This window comes from Orycteropus afer, unplaced genomic scaffold, assembly GCF_000298275.1.
Source record: "Orycteropus afer afer isolate SDZICR_OR568_19922 unplaced genomic scaffold, OryAfe1.0 scaffold00607, whole genome shotgun sequence".
In the NCBI taxonomy this organism is placed as follows: Eukaryota; Metazoa; Chordata; class Mammalia; order Tubulidentata; family Orycteropodidae; genus Orycteropus; species Orycteropus afer.
The window spans coordinates 497,051-516,624 of record NW_006922194.1 but is presented as its reverse complement, the minus strand read 5'-3'; the positions used below and the strand labels follow the sequence as shown (position 1 = coordinate 516,624).

General features: G+C 37.4%; 1 protein-coding gene across 1 annotated transcript in view; it reads right to left on the bottom strand.

The window, feature by feature from the left end:
- Positions 1-19,574, bottom strand: part of FAM120A (family with sequence similarity 120A) — a 201,842-nt gene that overhangs the window by 125,563 nt on the left and 56,705 nt on the right. The window contains exons 2-3 of the mRNA XM_007956323.1: positions 15,481-15,727; positions 11,140-11,222 (exon numbers count right to left, since the gene is read on the bottom strand). Of these exons, the coding sequence (XP_007954514.1) occupies positions 11,140-11,222; positions 15,481-15,727 (330 nt within the window). The remainder of the gene's footprint in view (positions 1-11,139; positions 11,223-15,480; positions 15,728-19,574) is intronic.

The following is a 19,574-nucleotide window of genomic DNA, read 5'->3' as shown; positions in this document are numbered from 1 at the left end:
ACAAAAGAGCTCTCTTCCCCTTCCTGTCATCTACTCCTTTGGCAGGGCTGTGCATTCCATGTCATCAAAGAAGAATTCTGCTTGGCAGTCATCAACTGCTTTATTGGAAGAAACAATCTGAACACAATCCTCTAACAAGTAATGAGAATAAACCTACTCCCAGGACTTCAGACACTCTTTTCCCAGCAATGTAACTCGAGACCTACCTTTAACCTATAAAATAAAGACAAGAATGCTATTCTTGAGTTCCAACTGATTCCAGCATTCAAAATACATCCTAAGAACTTCAAATTTTCCACCTTTTTCCCCAAAACAAATCGCAAACAGGGAAGAAATTTCTGGTTGTAAGATATAAACTAGCAAAAATCAATTTTGAGTTCAGTCTTGTATTTAAAATTATTCTACAGGTAAATTAAGAATGAGTAAAGAATAAAATTTCTTATTAAACACATGTTTCCAAGTAAAGCATAAAGCCAAGAGACAAGTACAGTGAATCTGTACACTAAAGGTTTACATTAACCATTAAGAATATATAGCTAATGAATTCCAGTAAGATGGAGGAACAGTCAGACAAGCAACACAGACCTTCTTCCACAAAAAGAAAAACCAATTGACAGAGATTCAGAAGATAATCCTGGAGCCCTGAGCATTGAAAGGAACTATACAGAAGTGGATTAGACACCAACTAGTGGAAAAACCTGAATGAAAACAGTGAGTACAGAGACAGTCGGAGCTGCAGACTGTCAGACACTACTGTGACGGGACCAATAGCCTGAATACTTCCAAGTAGTGTTGGGACCTGAGAACTGACATGAAGATTGGCCCTGGTCACCAAGCGCTGCAGGGATGACTGTGCTGGTGGCCTAAGACTAGGAAGGGAAACAGAAAGGAGTGAGACAACCTGAGCTGTTCACTTTCTGGTGTCCGGAGGATGTAGCCATTTTGATTGTTTACATGAGGCAGCCATTTTAGATATTTAAAGTGACCAAGGGTGCAGCCATTTTAAATCTTTATAAGTGGCAACCATTTTGGATTTAAAGTAACAGCATTCTCATTCAGATTCCAGGGACCTAAGAATAGGCTCTGTTTGCCAAGATTGGCAAGGACATATGAGAGGCTGACAACAGGAAAGGAGACAGGAGGTGAGTGTATTAAGTGCTGTCAGCTAGTGAACAGAGGAGCACAGCACAGCACCCGGCTTGTTTAGATAACATACAAACAAAACAAAAATCATGGACAAGTCACTCCAGCATACAATCACCAATTAGATATAAACACAAAAAAAGTCACAATGCCTCAGAGACAACAGAGTATCACAGTCAACACGAAGAAGCAATATAAAGCAAGACAAAAAAGGGACCAGGATATAGACCCAAAACACATCCCTGAGAAAGACACAGAATTGGAGCTCTCTGACAAGGAATTCAAAATAATTATATTTAGGTATCTTCAATGAATTAAGAGGCAGATCAAGGAAAACACTGACAAAATTGAGGAAAATATATAGAAAACCCTACAACAATTTTGAAAGACAATACAAGAACAAAATGACAAAATAAATGAAAAATTAGAAATGATACAAAATCTACACACAGAAATCCAGAAGATTAATACTAAATTTCCAGAAACAGATGAGACATTGAATGGGTAAAGGAGCAGAATTGAATCAATGGAAGACAGAATTAGTGAGATTGAAAGCAAATGCATCAATACTTCTTTGGAAAGGAATAAATCAGAAAAGAGATCAAAACAAAATGAAGAAAGCCTAAGGTTCATGTGGGAAACCATCCAAAGGAATAAGCTACATGTAATCAGAATTCCAGGAGCTCTGGTAGTGTAGTGCATAAGGCACTTGACTGCTAACCAGAAGGCTGACGGTTCAAACCTACCAGCCACTCCTTGGAAGGAAGGTTGAGCAATCTACTTCCATAGTGATACAGTCTCGGAAATCCAAGGAGGGGGTCACTATGAGTTGGGTCTGACTTGACATAACAACAACAACAAGAACAACAATCAGAATTCAAGAACAGGAAGAAACAAATAAAACCACTGAGAAAATTGTCCAAGATTTGTTGGAAGAGAATTTCCCTGGTCTGATGAAAGATGAGAATATATCCATTCAGGAAGTCCAATGAAACCCAAACAGGATAGACCCCGAAAGAAAATCACCAAGACATATCATCATCAAACTTATCAAAACCAAAGACAGAGAAATAATCATGAGAGCAGCACGGAAAAACGAAAAGTTTGCTACAAGGGGCAACCAAGAAGACTAAGCTCAGATTTCTCAGCAGAAACCATGCAGGCAAGAAGACAACTGGATGATATATATAAAACCTTAAAAGAGAAAAATTTCCAACCAAGAATTATGTTTATGTACACAGCAAAACTGTACCTCAAACATGACGGTGAATTTAGGACATTTCCAGATAAGCAGAAATCAAGGGATTCTGTTAAAACTAGACCAACCTTACAAGAGATGCTAAAGCCCTTTGAAGAAAGAAGCAACAACTGACCATTAACACACATGATGATATAACCCAGAAATGAACCCAGCTATGAAGCATCTAAAGTAAATAAGCCTACAAGATTGTAAACAGGGAACCAAAGACATCAACTGACAAATGAGGACAACTACAAACCAAAAAGGGAAAAAACTGTGTCGTTACAGAACTTCTATATGGTAGGGAAGTCAAGACAATTATTAGATAGAAGACTATTCTAAACTTGGGAAGAAAACTATAAAACACAGGGTAATCTCAAAGAAAGATAATAAACCTTCACGTCAAAATTAAAAAGAAGACCAGCACAAATATTTAGCAAACACCAGAACAGCAATGAAGGAAGTAAGAACATGATTCAAAAAAAAACAAGCTCAGTACAGAAAATTATATGGAACAAAGAAATCGACACAAAAAAGCACATAAGAAAAATGAGAGCAACAAATTCACATTTGCCGACAGTTGCATATCTGCCAAGGAAATTATCTCTAAGATTTACAGAAAACTCCAACGACTCAACACCAAAGGGATTAACAATCCAATTGAAAAATGAGCATAAGACATGAATAGACACTTCACCAAGGAAGATATTCAGGTAGCCAGCTAATATATGAAGAGATGCTCACAATCATTGGCCATCAGAGAGATGCAAATCAAAATAACAATGAGATACCATCTCACCCCAGCACTGCTGGCAAGGTTCAACAAGACAGAAAATAACAAAAGCTGGCGGGGATGTGGAGAGATTGGGACTCTCATACACTGCTGTTAGGACTGCAAAGGGATATAACCATCGTGAAAAGCAATATGGCGATTCCTTAGAAAGCTGGAATTTGAGATACCATTTGACCCAGCAATCCCATTACTAGGTATATATCCTAGAGAGGTGAGAGCCAGGACATGAATATATATATATGCACATTCATGTTCATCACAGCACTATTTACAATAGGAAAAAGATGGAAACAACCTACGTGGCCATCAGCGGAAGAATGGATGACCAAACTATGGTACCTACACATAATGGAATGCTATGTAGCACTAAGAAGCTCTGGTAGCGTAGCTCCTAAGGCACTTGACTGCTAATCAGAAGGCTGGCAGTTCAAACCCACCAGCCAGTCCTCAGAAAGAAGGTTGGGCAATCTACTTCCATAGTGATACCGCCTCTGAAACCCAAGGAGGGGTCGTTATGAGTTGGGTCCAACTTTACAGCACATAACAACAACATGCAGCACTAAAGAGTAATGTAGAGTCTGTAAAACACCACATAATATGGATAAACTTGGAGGACATTATGCTGAGTGAAATAAGTCAATCACAGAAGGACAAATATAGTATTAGTTCGTTGCTGTGGAGGGTCAAGGAAAGGTTTATTTATGGAGGGAAACTTTCTTTGTTGGCTGCCAGGGGTGGGAGGGGTGGGGAGGGAACACTGTTTTTTTTTAAAAAAAAAAAAAGCACTGACCCATGTCATTTTAGTTTTGTATATTTCACTGTATATAAATTATATTTCAATAAAATGTATTAAAATATATAGTTAATTTGGATGATGATAATTGTAAAAATGGCAATTAGTAAAATGTACATTTTTTAAAATTCTGGAGGATCAAATATCTGTCTCCCAGTAAAATGAAGGAATTTTAAATAACTTTCATTTTCCACATTACATATTTTTGTATCACTTGAACTTTTTTAACTTATTTTTGTAACAGAAAAACAACATGTTTTATGAAGACAGCCTAGGCCACTAATTAGTAGACTAAGAAATGGAAAAGAAATAGGAAAACTGCAAAGATCAGCTGATAAGATCAGAAGGTTTAGATAAACTATCTCATCTTTCCCAAATCTGTTTCATATTTAGGGTAAGAAAAGATAAGAATGTTTATCAGGCCCCAATAATGTTTTCTCTAGAGTCCAAGAAGGCATTACATTTTAGGAAACGTTTCTTAGCTTTTACTAAGAATACTAGAATGTTCCTTAGTAGGAAGAAAAGATATTATTCAAGTAATACTAATACACAAGCAGGAATTCCTTCTTTAGAAGTTCATAGTGCCAAAACTGCCACCTTCTAGTGTGAGGTAAATGGTGAAACTCAGGAATAAATGAAATTCACTTTTCTACGTACTTATAACTTATGCCCAACTTCTTTCAAACAGGATATTAGGTAAAAATATCTGATCACAAATCTACCTCCAGTAAGATTACACAGTGTCCAGGGACAGCTAATAAAACCTTAAACTGCTCATACAGAACACTCTGCCACACTAAAACAAACCAAAGGAGGCAAGCTACTGCTCTTTTTGCCACTGAGTTAGCACTGACTCCTACCAACCCTATGTACAAAAGAATGAAACATTGCCCAATCCTGCGCCAGCCTCACAATTCTTGCTATACCTGAGCTCATCACTGCAGCCAATGTGTCAATCCATCTTGTTGAGGGCCTTCCTCTTTTTCACTAACCCTCCACTTTATCAAGCATGATATCCTTCTCCAGGGAATGATCCCTTCTGACAACATGACCAAAGTAGGTTAAACAAAGTCTGGCCACTCTCACTTCCAAGAAGCATTCCAGCTGCACTTCTTCCAGGGTATATTTGTTTGTTCTTCTGGCAGTCCATGGTACTTTCAGTATTCTTCGCCAACACAATTCAAAAGCATCAACTCTTTTTTTGGTCTTTCTTATTCACTGTCCAGCTTTCACATGCATATAAGATGACTCAAAATACCATGGCTTAGATTAGTTGCACCTTATTCTTCAAAGAGACATCTTTGCCCTTCAGCACTTCAAAGAGGTCTTTTAAAGCAGATTTGCCCAGTGCAATATGTCATCTGATTTCTTGACTAATGCCTTCCACTGCTGTTGATATGGAACCAAGGAATATGAAATGTTTAACAACTCCACTCTTTTCTCCATTTATCATCATGCTGCTTATTGGTCCAGTTGTGAGGATTTTTGTTTTATGTCGAGGTGTAATTCATACTGCAGACTGGGGTCTTTAAGTAGGTAAGCGCTTCAAGTCATCTTCACTTTCAGCAAGCAAAGATGTGTTGTCTTCATATTGCAGGTTGTTAATGAGTCTTACTCCAATCTGGATGCCATACTTTTCTTCATACAGTTCAGCTTCTCAGATTATTTACTCAGCACACAGACTGAATAAGTATGGTAAAAGGATAAAACCCTGATGCACTCTTTTCCTGATTTTAAACCATGCAGTAACCCCTTGTTCTGTTCAAAAGACAGCCTCACGGGCTATGTACAGATTCCTCATGAGCAAAATTAAGTGTTCTGGAATTCTCATTCTTCTCATGTTATCCATAATTTGTTATGATCCACACAATCAAATGTTTTTTCATAGTCAATAAAACACAGGTAAACATCTTTCTGGTATTCTTTGCTTTCAGCCAAAAACCATCTGACATCAAATGGAGAACCCTCATGTCAAAACAGGTAGTGGGAACATCTTCAGAAGAGCAAGGGTGTTTCCTACATCAATACAACTTATTTTTCACTATTGCAAGTATAATAATGGATCTTCATAATTATAACAGTGTGCCAAAAAACACATTTAAAGGATGTTCTATTGATTTTGCTTATTACACATATGACCCTTTAGAAATACTTCCATCAAGAGAAGTTAAAACAGGGATTTTCCTGTTGTTTGGAAACATGGCAATCCAGGAATACTCATCCCCATTCTTCCATATAAGTGAAACATTCTTCTAAATTTCTACAACCAGGAAAGGACAATGAAACAATATATCTTATCTAAAGCAAAGTAAGGTGAAGGCTTCTTCAGGTGTTGGTGCCTGTATGCATATGTCTGTGTCAATCTCATTCAAGCCTGATCTTGCCCTAATGTTTTAACTACTTTGGCCCCTAGCCTGCTCTCTTCTCACACTTCTGCCCAGTACCCTTGGTTCCTGCAGAGCCTTGGACATGGATGTGGGACTGAAACTCCCCGCAAGCTATCAGCTAGCACTCCCCCCTAAGCTATCAGCACCTGGAGCAGGCCCACAGGATTGCAGGTTGCGAACTCAAGAACCAGGTCCCTATAAAAATAAAGGATAAGAGAGAACTCTTTTCTCTCTTTTACTGTTGACTATATCTTAAACGCTACCTTTTTGCCCCTTACCTCCAGTCTAGAATTTTACATATTATATGGAATGATCTCCCACTGTTCTGAACACAAATGCAATACTCTTTACTTCCAAATTTAAAAACTTTATCATCCACTTTACTTTGTTGTAGGAGCTCTAGTGGTAGAGTGGTTAAAGCATTTGATTGCTAACCAAAATGTCAGCAGTTTAAACCCACCAACCACTCAAGAGGATAAAGACGAGACAGTCTGCTTCCACAAAGATTTACAACTTTATAAACCTTATGGGGCAGTTCTACTCTGTCCTATAGGGTCCCTATAAGTCAGAACTGGCTTGATGGCAGTGGGTTTGTTTTCCTTTTTTGTTGTTAAGTTGTCACTGACTAGTCTCTTGTGTTGCTGTGATGCTAAAAGCTATGCCATAGTATTTCAAATACCAGCAGGGTATTTAACAGGTTTTAGCATTTTCCAGACCAAAAGAAGGAAGAAAGGCCTGGCAATCCACTTCTGAAAATTACCCAGTGAAAACCCAATGGATTGCACAGAATATTGTCCCACTTTCCAGTAGTTCTTAATGTTGAAATTAAATATTAAAAAATGCTTAAAACTCAACTAGCCTTTTTATTTTCTACTGCCCTCATGTAATTTTAAGCTCTAAGTATATCCAGCATTACATTCATATTATAGCAAACAGATTACATATTGAATGATAAGTGAGCACAAAGCAGAATTTTGTTCCCTTCCTAGCCTTCATCAAACTAAAATCTGTTTCTTGTGGTTTCTCTTACAGTTTTGAGCAATCATTTAATCATTTTATCTGTTCATCCCTGATCATTCCAGTTCTTTCTGTACTTCTTAAACCACAGAGCACCAAACTAGACATGCTATTCTTTTAAGTATAGCTAGAGTTATGTACAGCAAGAGGATGACTTCATGGCTTTTAACTGATAGATACATATTAACATACTATACTATGGACTTTGTATCACACCAATTATGGGCTAATGATAACTTCTCCATGGTATTGGGACCTTTTGTGATTTTCATCAGGTAGTACAAAGATAAAACTTTGTCATGATTTTTATTACAGGCAGTCCTTGGGATTACAAACACCTTCCATTCCTAAGTTTGTCTTTAAGTTGAATTTGTACATATGTGGAAGAGTTAGGAAAGGTTTGGTTCCTAACGTTAGTTAACCAAATGTTTACCATAGTGTAAGGTCGCAGTAAGGAGAAGAGGACGCACAAAAGTGGGGTTAAAGAGAAGTTTTTATTCTGCGCTCCCGGGAGAGGTTTACGGGAGAGGGGCCCGGGCGAGGTTCACAGGTCCCTGAGAGGGGCCAGAGAAGTCGCACTGCCCAGGTGAAAGAAAGGGTTTTTTATAGTGATTTTCTTCCTGGTTCTTAGGGGACCGGAGTGAGAGCAGGGTATGTGTTACAGGAACCAATAAGGTTAATGTACCCCATTAGCATGGGGGGTAGGAAGTAAGGTTGAAGCACTTCATTAACATAGTGGGCAGGAAATGGTTGGGGGCTTTGGTGAGTAAGAGTCAGGTGCTGGGGTCTTTCCTAAGCAAGGGCTACGTGCTGGGGTCTGGTCCGCTCTGGTCAGGTGCCTCCTGCTTGACCAGTTCTTATAATTCCCTCCGGCTCAATCATTCACTCATCTGGCCAGCCATGTTTCTGCCTAACACATAGTATATATAGTGTACCGTTCTAATGCATATAAATCATTAAAGAAACATTTCCAGATACACTACAACATCTTTAACATAATAATACACTAACAAAAAAATGTTTTGATGTGTGCCATAAAGTAGCCCTCATTTGTTATTAGGAATCATTGTACGTATCTCAAATTTTTAATATAATAGGCTTTACAGGGGGTTCGTTCATAATTACGGGGTATACTGCACATAAGTTGGATGTTCAAAACCCGAGGACTGCCTGTAGTTCCTTTTTAATACAACAGTGTTGGATACACAGTTTTTAAGGATATCAGATTTTAAATCCTCAAGTTAAGAGTCTTCTCTGGCCTGATTCTTTTATCATACTATATTTATATAAGTTAAAATGTACTGAAGAGAACTCCAATATAAAACTACCAACAAATTAAAATTGTTTATGGAGGGAGAGTAACAGGAGCAGAATTCAGAATTTTACAAGAAAAAGTGACCACAGAACCATTCAATTTAAACTTCTCCCTTTGCTACAAAGAAACCAAGACCCAGAGTATCAGTAAGCTAGTAACACTGCCGGAAGTAGGGAAAAATAAATCAAAGTCACATGGCCTTTCCAATTCCTCAAGCCTTGAAAAAGCACTTGTACTTTAACAAATTATAATACAGATCACGATATTAATAGAAGAGAATACCACAGCAAATTTATCAAGCAAATCGAATTAAAAAAATACAGGAAATTACTAAAAAGTACTAGTTGAAGTTTCATATTGGTTTCTGGCAGTTTCACTCATTATTATTGTGCTTATATCAAATATGTAAACTTCCTCACTGTAGAAAATTACTACTTCTTCTCTAATGTTCGTAAGGGAACGATAAGAGGAGAAATATAAGAAAATGTGTTAATGTTGTTGTTGGTTGCCATGAAATCAATTTTGACTCACAGTGACCCATACTTATAAAGTAGAACTGCCACATGGGGTTTTCTAGGCTATAATCTTTATGGCTCAAGGAGCCCTGATGGCATAGTGGTTAAAGCACTTGGTTGCTAACTAAAAGGTTTGCTGTTTGGACCCTCTATCCAGTCTGTAGGAGAAAAGATGTGGCAATCTGCTTCCATTAAGATTTATATAGACCTGCAAACCCAGTAAGGCAGTTTTACTCTGCCCTACAGTGTCACTAAGTCAAAATATTGACAGTAGGTTTTGTTTTGTTTTTTAAAATTTTGGGAGCAGATCACTACATCTTTCTCCTGTAGAACCACTTGGTGGGTTTGGACCACAAACCTTTCAGTGAGCAGCTGCACATTTAACTACTACACTACAAGGGCTCCTTATATTGTTAATAAAAGCACACAAATAACCATTTCTCTAACAAATTTTGTGTCTCCTCCACCAGTCAAAAAAGCATTAAAGCCTAAATTAAACTATTTTATAATCACAGAAAATTACAATATTTTTCAAACTACGCTAAAAGATGTTGATCCAAGTGAAATTAGTATATTACCTATGGAAAAAATTAACACTTTAAGTAAGAAAACTAATACATAAAAACTTTAGCTAATGAATGACTAGGTATATCTATGCAGAGGGGACTGTGCCCAGGACCATATATAAGGTTGGCTGACAATGTATCTACAATTGTATTGGTATGTTCTGTAAGAATTCCCAGGTATATAGGAGAGCTGACAAGAGACAAGGCTGGAGTCTCTTCTTGGCCACAGCCAGCTACCCTAAGGGAGCAAGTAGTTGGACCTGTGAGCTCAGGACTATAGTCACAGGGGACATCAAAGTCAAAGTCAATTGGCATAATATACTACACAAAAACATTGTTCCACATCCCACTTTGGCGAGTAGTAATTGGGATCTTAAAAGCTTCCAAGTGGCCATCTAGATGCAACGATGGATCTCTCCTCATCCACAGCAAAGAAGAATGAAGAAAACCAAACGTGCATGGAAATAATTAGTCCAAGCAACTGGTGCACCATGCAATCCTCAGCCTATATGACTATGAGACCAGGAGAACTAGATGGTGCCTGGCTATGACTGTCAACCACTCAGAGGGGGATATATATGCAGGAGATCCTGGATAGAGTGGGAGAACAATGTGGAACAAAACTCAAAATCATTTAAAAAAAAAAAAAAAAAAGGTGGGGGTGGGGTGGAGGAGGAACCAGGTTTGTTGGTCTGACAGAGCCTGGTGGAACCACTGAGACTATGGTCCCTGGCTGGTCTTTAGGTCTGGAATTCAACCCCCTCCCTAAGGCTACCTGCCAAACAAAAGACAGGCATATGAGCTGAACATTACATTAGACAGATACACTCCTTGGGGAGATCAATCATGGCAGAGTAGCAGGGCTGTGTATGTAAAAGGAGACAGTTTGGGGACAGTAGTGCATGGGAGGGAAGGACACAGGGAAGAAGTAACTATGAGGAAGAAATGGAAGGGAAGCTGTTGCACTGTGGGAAATTGTAGTCAATGTCATGAGACAAAGTTTACGTGAGCTGCTGTATGGAAAGTGAATTTGCTCTGTAAACTTTCACCCAAATCACAATTTAAAAAAAAAAAAAAACCTAGCAAAAAGAGTTCCTCCTATCTACGTACACAGCATAAATAATTATTCTAAGGGAAATTTCAAGGACATTTATAAATATATCTAAAATACAGATGTTGGAAATAAGGTAACAGGTCATTTTTTTGTTCTGTTTTTTAAGGAAGTGATTATTCTGAAATTAAAGAAAGATATGATATTGCTTGCTTGGTAACATTTTCTGCTATAGTAATGGAATATAATTTGCATTATTATGGTAATAATAGCAAACTAAACAGTTGATTGTTACACATGATGGAAATTAAGTTTGTACCTTAAGTGAGGCTAGTGGATGTTCTGGACCAAGTAAACTCCAATGAAAAGAAGCCAAATCTTCATCAGGTAGAATATGATTACCTGGAATATATAACATGTATAACATGAAAGCCAATGATCACAAGTGATACAAGGATAAATTTTTAAATCACTCTTTGTTATCAATAAATATATTCATTACCTTTGTTTCAGACTTACAATGGCTTCTCGGTATCATTTGATACACCATATAAACTTCCAAACCAAGAATGTATCTCAATCTTCTCATATAAGGCAATACAATAGACACATTTCTTGTTGCTGGCTCAAGCACGACATGAATTTCCAGTATACTACCAACAGCATTCAAATGAAGTACTGCATAAAAAGCTAAGTGACTTCTCAGAGTAGTAATTCAAAGTAAATACTAGTATGCAAAAGGACAGTCGGATAATACCAGGTTACAAAATACTGACTAGATACAAGTTTTCATTTATTCATAGAACAAATGGTTCAAATGGTTCAAACTGTGTTATGTGAACTAGGTTCAGCAGCCAAATATGGAAATCTGCACTATGATAAAATCTTCATAAGATTAAATGACGATGACTACTGATTGTATATTAGTATCACCCTTTGTAATTTCTACCACAACCCACAAATACAAGTGACAAAGAAATACTACAATAATAATGAGTGCTATTAAGCTTTATATCCTATTACCAGTGCTATGTCATAGTCTATAAATAAGAACTGTATTCTATTGAGAAATCACACTCTGGAGAATAGCACAATGGAGAATACGTTCACTGTAGTACTAGAATGCTTGATAATATTAAAATCTTTACTATGTTAGGATGTCAGTATATTTAAAAGTTGTAATCTCCTAAATAATTCTGCAGTTTTAATAAGATGATTTAATCATCTCCATATTGAGAGAGTAAATTCACTAATTAGCAACTACCAGAAAGCAAATAAGATGAGATCATTTGTAAGATTCCTATACTGTAACATAATATTCTAAACACACAAATGCAAAATACAGAAACACCAAACTACTATAATATCCAGAGGACATAAGTTAATTTATAACTTGTCCAGGTTCACTGTGCATTGTATTCTTTTCCTCTGTTAACAGACTGAATAGAATTTTACTATGAATTAAGTATGAAGTATCTTTTTTTTTAGCTTAGATTTGAAAAAATATTAAGGTAACTTCAATATCAGCACATCTTTCTTAAAACTTAGGTGGAAACAAAAAAAATTGTAAAGAGGGGGGTAAAAAAAAATTTATAATTTTTAAGCCAAATGCTTAAATGAATATTCTACACAATTTTCCTAAAGCAAAAGTTACTAGCTATACTTTCCATTATGGAAAGGTAATCAATATACTCATCATTTGAGGACATTGAAGCTTTTACCAAAATCTTAAAAAAAAAAAAAAAAAAAAACTTACTCAATTAAGACTTATCTACAACTTGCCTAAATTTTTTATTTTCCATTTGTTTCAAAATTTTACAAAGTAATTTAACTACAAAATATGATTTAGAAGTATCTCGAAACAGCCGATATTGCTTAGATAAGATAAGCAAATATTTTTCCACATCTCAAATTAATTAAGACATCATATTCTAAAGGTATGAAATTTCCCTATTCATTTAAAGTCAATTAATATGCCCAAGTTTTCTGCCTAAAATTTAAAGAAACATCAACTTTTCATATAACATGTTTATCCAGAGAATAATTTTCATATTAAAGGAAATACCCTTTCTGGGAGTGACCAATACGGCACCATTGAGGATGAAAAAGACATAGAGAGGTACATGGGAAGTACAGACAACAAATATGAACCCTTTTGCATATACAGTACTGAGTTCTCAGTGAAGGCAAATGGGTATATGGACAGATAGATAGGTGGACAGGCTAAACAATTAGGTATGTCTAAATGGGGAGTGTATCCAAGATCACATAAAGGGCTGGCAGACAATGGTCCTATAAGTTTATGTGAATGATCAGAATTCCCAGGTGTATAGTAGAGCTGACAAGGGGCAAGGTTATGGTCATTGCTTGGTCACAGTCAGCTACCCAGAGGGACCGAGTAGTTAGTTGATCCTGTGGGCTTGGGACCATAGTCGCAGGGGACATCAAGCTCAATTGGCATAACATACTATACAAAACATTGTTCCACTTCCTGCTTTGGCGAGTAGCGACTGGGATCTTAAAAGCTAGCAAGCTGCCATCTAGATGCAACAATGGGTGTCTCCTCGTCAAGAAGAAAGAAGAAAACCAAATGAATGGAAACAATCAGTCCTAGCGACTGGTACACCATCCGATCTGCAACCTATACAACTATGAGACCAGAAGAACTAGATGGTACCCGGCTACCACTGTCATTCACTTGGAAGGGATGTAGGAGATCCTGCATAGAGAGGGAGAACAATGTGGAACAAAACTCAAAATCATTTGGAGGCAAAAAAAAAAAAAGAAGGTGGGGACCAGGTTTGCTGGTCCAATAGAGCCTGGTGAAACCACTGAGACTATGGCCCCTAACTGCCCTTCAGGTCTGGAATTGAACCCACACCTGTGGTTTCCAGCCAAACAAAGAACAGGCAAGTGAGTTAAACATTTACCTCAAGTAGACACACACCCTGGAGAGAACAATCATGGGAGAAGGAAGGGCTGCTTATGCACAGGGAGACAGCTCAGGGCGCAGAAGAGTATGGAGGGATGGACACTGGAAAGAGGTAACTATGGGGAGGAAGTGGGAGCGGAGCTGTTGCATTGTAAATTTTGGTCAATGACATGAGACAAAGTATATGTGAACTGCTGTATGAAAAGTGAATTTACTCTGTAAATCTTCACCCAAATCAAAATAAAATTAAAAAAAAAAAAAGGAAATACCCTTTCTAATGTTTGTAAATATGAAAGTATACTCAGAAGATTAGTTTTAATCCTACAAATTCCAAGAGTCACAAGAGTTCCCTAAGAAAACAGATGGAAAGTAGTCAAGTACTAACTTAAAGATAAATATTTGAGATTTGATCCAAAGAAGAAAGACAACTTTTATGAAGTCAGAATTTGTTGATTGATTAGGTTAGTAATTATACAGTAAAATTTGAAACGTTACCAAATGCTAAATAATACATTGTGCCTTCCTTCCTATAAACAATTATTCAGTAAATTAAATCTAATTTTTTAAAACCTTTCAGAATGTTTATAAAAATCTTTCTGTTGACTGTTGTTGTTATGTGCCATCGAGTCAGACCCGACTCATTGCGACCTCTCCTTCCGTTTCCGAGGTGGTATCACTATGGAAGTAGATTGCCCAACCTTCCTTCCAAGGAGTGGCTGGTAGGTTTGAACTGCCAGCCTTCTGGTTAACACTCAAGTGCCTTAGGCACTATGCTACCAAAGCTCTCTTCTGATGACTAAGAATTTCTAAAAGTAGCCCATAATCTAACTCCTCTCTTAAACACAAATGAAACGGGCTACTAACCTATGTGCAATTCAAATGCGAAGAAAATACAATAATATCTCACTTATCTTTCAGAAAGGGCCCTGAGTCACCAAAGCATAACTAAATCTGAGTGCCACAACTCAGGCCCTGACTCAAAGCATACTTACTTATATTTTGAATACTAACTCTCAGCAAATTAGAGCAGAATAGTAAAGAAGCTAGAGACAATGCACACTGAAAGAACAAGAAAAGGTGGCTGTCTGACAAGAGAGGAAAGACAGAAAATCACTATAAAATGCAGATGTCAAGTGACAGATGACTATGTTACCTGTTGGAATATTATTTTAAGTAAAATAAATTAGTACATAGAACCTTTGTTTCTGGTTATTCAGCATAAGGAATTCCTCCAAGAAAACTTTTAAAGATATGTATACATTTAAAAGGTCAGATAAATTTTCTTTTTAAAGTAGAGTGTCCTGAAAATGAAAAAAAAAAAAAAAAAAAAACAAAAGTGCTAACTTTATAGCGTATTTTCTTTTATAATAAGCACAATTTATTCTGAAAGTTTAAACATCTAATTTTCATAGTAGGCATGTGTTAACATCTGTGATTTTAACATGTTATTTTTCTGAAACTTTAAGTGAATTTATTTACAATATTACTTTTTCAGCCCATAAAGAACAAGACATATATGAACATTAAGAACAAAAGAAACACATTCTCAGCTATAATAGCAGGATCTATGACACCAAAAAAAAAAAACCACTAAGTAAGGAAAGCTAAGGAACAGCATAGTTTTTCAAATTTAGAATATAAACCCAAAAATAAAATTTTAAAAAATGTAATATGCTCACTGTGTAGCAACTCCTTTATCAAATAAAATTTTCACACTACTTCACCTACCTAATAGAGCAGCAAAAATAGGAAAACGATTTGGATTCAGGTCCAGTTGCTTGGCAACTTCATGCATCAGATACTGGCTTGTTGTGAGACTCTTCCCGTTTCGGCTCAGTTTTAGGGCATGGGCACTGAAATAGTAGGGGATGTTGCACAATGCATAATCAGAGTCATATGCAACCAAGCCATGGAAACCATTTTCTCTGCAGAAACCAATTACTTCTTGATGATGATCCTCAATGCTCTGTGCAACCTATGCAATGAGAAAAATACTTCATCAAAGATAGGAAGAAACCTGTAAACGTATGCTCAATAAGTAGCCATGTTTATATAAAATCTGAGTAATTTTATACATAAAAAATAACCGAGAAAGCCAGATAGTTAAAAACTTCCCTAATAAACTGTGCAGCATGTTATTCAAATAAGAAATCTCTATGGAAAAAGATATTTAAATTATTTCTGGTAACTTAATATTCCTTCTACATTGTAACTTAATTTACAAATTTTTATCAAGTTTTTAAGACCACCCTGCTTGAAAATACATGTCAGCTGAACCTTGTGTCAGTAATTTACAGAAATAAAGGGAAAGACAAGAGATATCACCAACACTCAGTGAAATAAAAACATTCAATGTCTTCAAGCTAGATCAAATATGTCAAACTGGTGAAATAATCAGGACCTTAAAAATAAAAGTCAAGTATTATCCATCATCTACCTGTCTATTAGGAGCTCTGGTAGCATAGTGCCTAAGGCACTTGACTGCTAACCAGAAGGCTGGCAGTTCAAACCCACCAGCCACTCCTCAGAAGGAACGTTGGGCAGTCCTACTTCCATAGTGATACTGCCTCGGAAACCCAAGGAGGGGTCGCTATGAGCCAGGACAGACTCGACGGCAAATAACAACAACAACCTGTCTACTAATTATTATTACATACTGTGAGGTATTCAGCATAAAGACATAACAATATTTACCCTAACAATAACTGTCCCATGCATAATTATTATGTGCAAAGAACCACCCCTACTGTGTATAACATAGTATTTAGGATGACCTTTTACATGTGGTTTAAATTTATGGCCTATTTTAGTGATTAAAAACATAAGCCAACGTTTCTCTACTTCTAAGGAGTGCTGGTGGCATTGTGGTTGAACGATTGGCTGCTAAGAGGTATAAACTACAAAGATAAACCTTTTCGCATATGCAAATACTGTGTTATCAGTGATAACAAACATTAGTCTATAGGTAAATGGATGAGTAGACAGGCTAAATTATCAGATAGGTCTAGACAAAAAGAAATATACTCATGAATGTATAAAAGGTTAGCAGATGGTATCTCCACATATGAATTTGTATGTGCTGTAAGAATGTCCATATAACTAGACCCAACGGGGGCAAAGTTCTAATAACTTCTTAGGCATAGCAAACCACTCTGATGGAACAAGGTGCTGAACCTGTGGGCTCAGGACCATGTCTGGAGGAGACATCAAGGTCAACTGGCATAACATACTACACTAAAACACTGTTCTACATCCTATTTTGCTGAGTAGCGACCAGGGTCTTAAAAGCTTGCAAGCAGCCATCTAGATTCAAGGATGGGTCTCTCCTCATGTAGAACAAAGACGGAAACCAAAGATGTGTGGAAATAACTAGTCCAAGGGACTAGTGGACCATGTGAACCTTCGCTTATATGACCATGAGAACAGAAGAACTAGATGGTGCGCAGCTATCACTGTTAACCACTCATAAAGGGATCAGTGCAGGAGATCTTGGATAGAGTGGGAGAACAATGTGGAACAAACCTCAAAATCATAAAAAAGACCAGGTTTACTGGTCTGACAGAGCCTGATAAAACCCCTGAGACTATGGTTCCAAATTACCCTTCAGGTCTGGAATAGAACTTACTCCTGTGGCGTCCAGGAAAACAAAAGACAGGCATATAGGGTGAACATTTACATGAGGTAGATACACTGCTTAGAATGATCAATCATGAGAACAGAAAGGCATTACTTGCACAGGGAGATAGCTCAGGGGACAGGAATTCATAGGAAAGAAGGACACAGGGAAGAGGTAACTACAGGCACGAAGTAGGAAGGAGCTGTTACACTAGGGAATTTCAGGTAATATCATGAAACAAAATGTTTATGAACTGCTATATGAAAAATGAATGACCTCTGTAAACGCAACCCAAAATCACAATAACAATTAAAAAAAAAAAAAAATCGGCTCCTTACCAAAAGGTTATTGGTGAACCACCAGCCACTTTGTGGATGAAAGATATAGCTATCTGCTTCTATAAAGATTTACAGCCTTGGAAATCCTGTGGGTATCTGTCTCATGAGGTCACTATGAATCAGAATTGGCATGCCAGCAACAGGTTTTCTCTACTTCTATTTAATCTCTCATTATGAAATGTCAATACCATCTCAGATTTCCAGGATAAACTAAGAGGAAGCAGAGGAGCAACATCTTGGGAAAAACTAAATGTTATTTGGAAATCTCTCTTTTCCTAAAAACATTCTAAAAGTCATTAAAAATATAGGTGGAGATCAATTCCAAGATGGCGGAATAGGCAGAAAGACTGCACAGACCCTCATCAACAAAGAAAAGGGGAACCAATCAACACAGACACAGAAGATAATCCTGGACACCTGAGAATTGAATCAAAGGATGTAGAAGGGGATTAAACCCCAACTTGCAGAAGAATTTGCATGAAAATATCAAAAAAGGAGACATGCAGACCTGCAGTCTGGCAGCGATCCTGAGTGATCCTGACAGCAGAGACAGCTGGGAGATTCCTGAGTAGTGGTAGGACCTAAGAATTAACCTAAATATCAGCCTTACTAGCCAAGGACTACACGGAGGACTGGTCTGGTGGCTGTGGAATAAAAGGGAAAACAGGGGTGAAGACCAACACAGGCTGAGTTGTGGACTGTCAGCTGTCCAGAGGAGGCCGCCATTTTGAATGTTTATAAGCAGATTGAACATTTTAGATATTTAAAGAGACAGTGCTCTCCAAGATTCCAGGGGCTTAAGAAGAGGTTCTGCTTGCCAGCAACCCAAGGGCACTCCAGACCTACACAACGGAAAAGGTGTGACATTCCTCTTGTTACTATTATACCCCACACCCGCTTGGTGAACGGATGTGCGGCCATACCCCCCACCCACCCACCTTCTGGGCCCACAGGAACTCCATCCCAGTCTGTGTGCTCAGACGGAGCTTGGGTGCCCTGCCCTGTCCTCCGCCGATTTTTCTTTTTCTCTTTCCTTTTTCTGGTGTTTAGTTTTGTTTGTATTTGTCTGTTTTAAAACTACAATTATTATTAGTGCTTTTGTCCTTTTTATTATTATTCTTTATTCTTCCCCTCCAAGGTCCTAGCTTACAGCTTTCTTATGCTTTTCCCTGTTCCTGTTTTTTAAAAATTTTCTTTTTTTAAATTTAAAATTTTTTCCCTTTTTTCTTGTGGTTAACCCCGTTCCTTGTTGTTTTGCATTTTTCCCTTTTTTTTCTTCATGATTCTCCTTCACGATGACCTTTTTTCTCTTAGTGACCTATGTCCCAGATACTGCACGTTTTCTTGTTGTTTTTCTTCTTTTCTCTTTTTTTACTGTTCCTGGGATTACATGGTGTATTTTTTTTGTCCCTGTGCTTTGAGCTTTTTTATGGTTATTCAATTGTAATTTTTGTCTAACTCAGTGGGAGACAGCAACAGTACCAATAAAATACAACTACACCCACACCTCCTGCAACTTCACTTACTGAGCAAGAGCCACCACCTCCTTCTCCACCAACAGGCCAATGATAAAAAAAACACCAAGAAGAGCCTGAATCACCCTTGGCTGCTCTTCACAAATAGTTAACAGAGATCTTAATACAACACCACGATGTCTCGGAGAGAACAGACCATCACAGTCCACACAAAGAAGCAATATAAAGTGGTAGAAACAAGGGAACAGGATACAGACCCAGACCACATCCCTGAGGAAGAAGCAGCACAGGAATTCTCTGATAAGCAATTCAAAAGAATTATATTTAGGTATCTTCAAAGGATTGAGAGACAGACCAAAGAAAACACAGAAAAAACCTTACAAGAATTTTGGA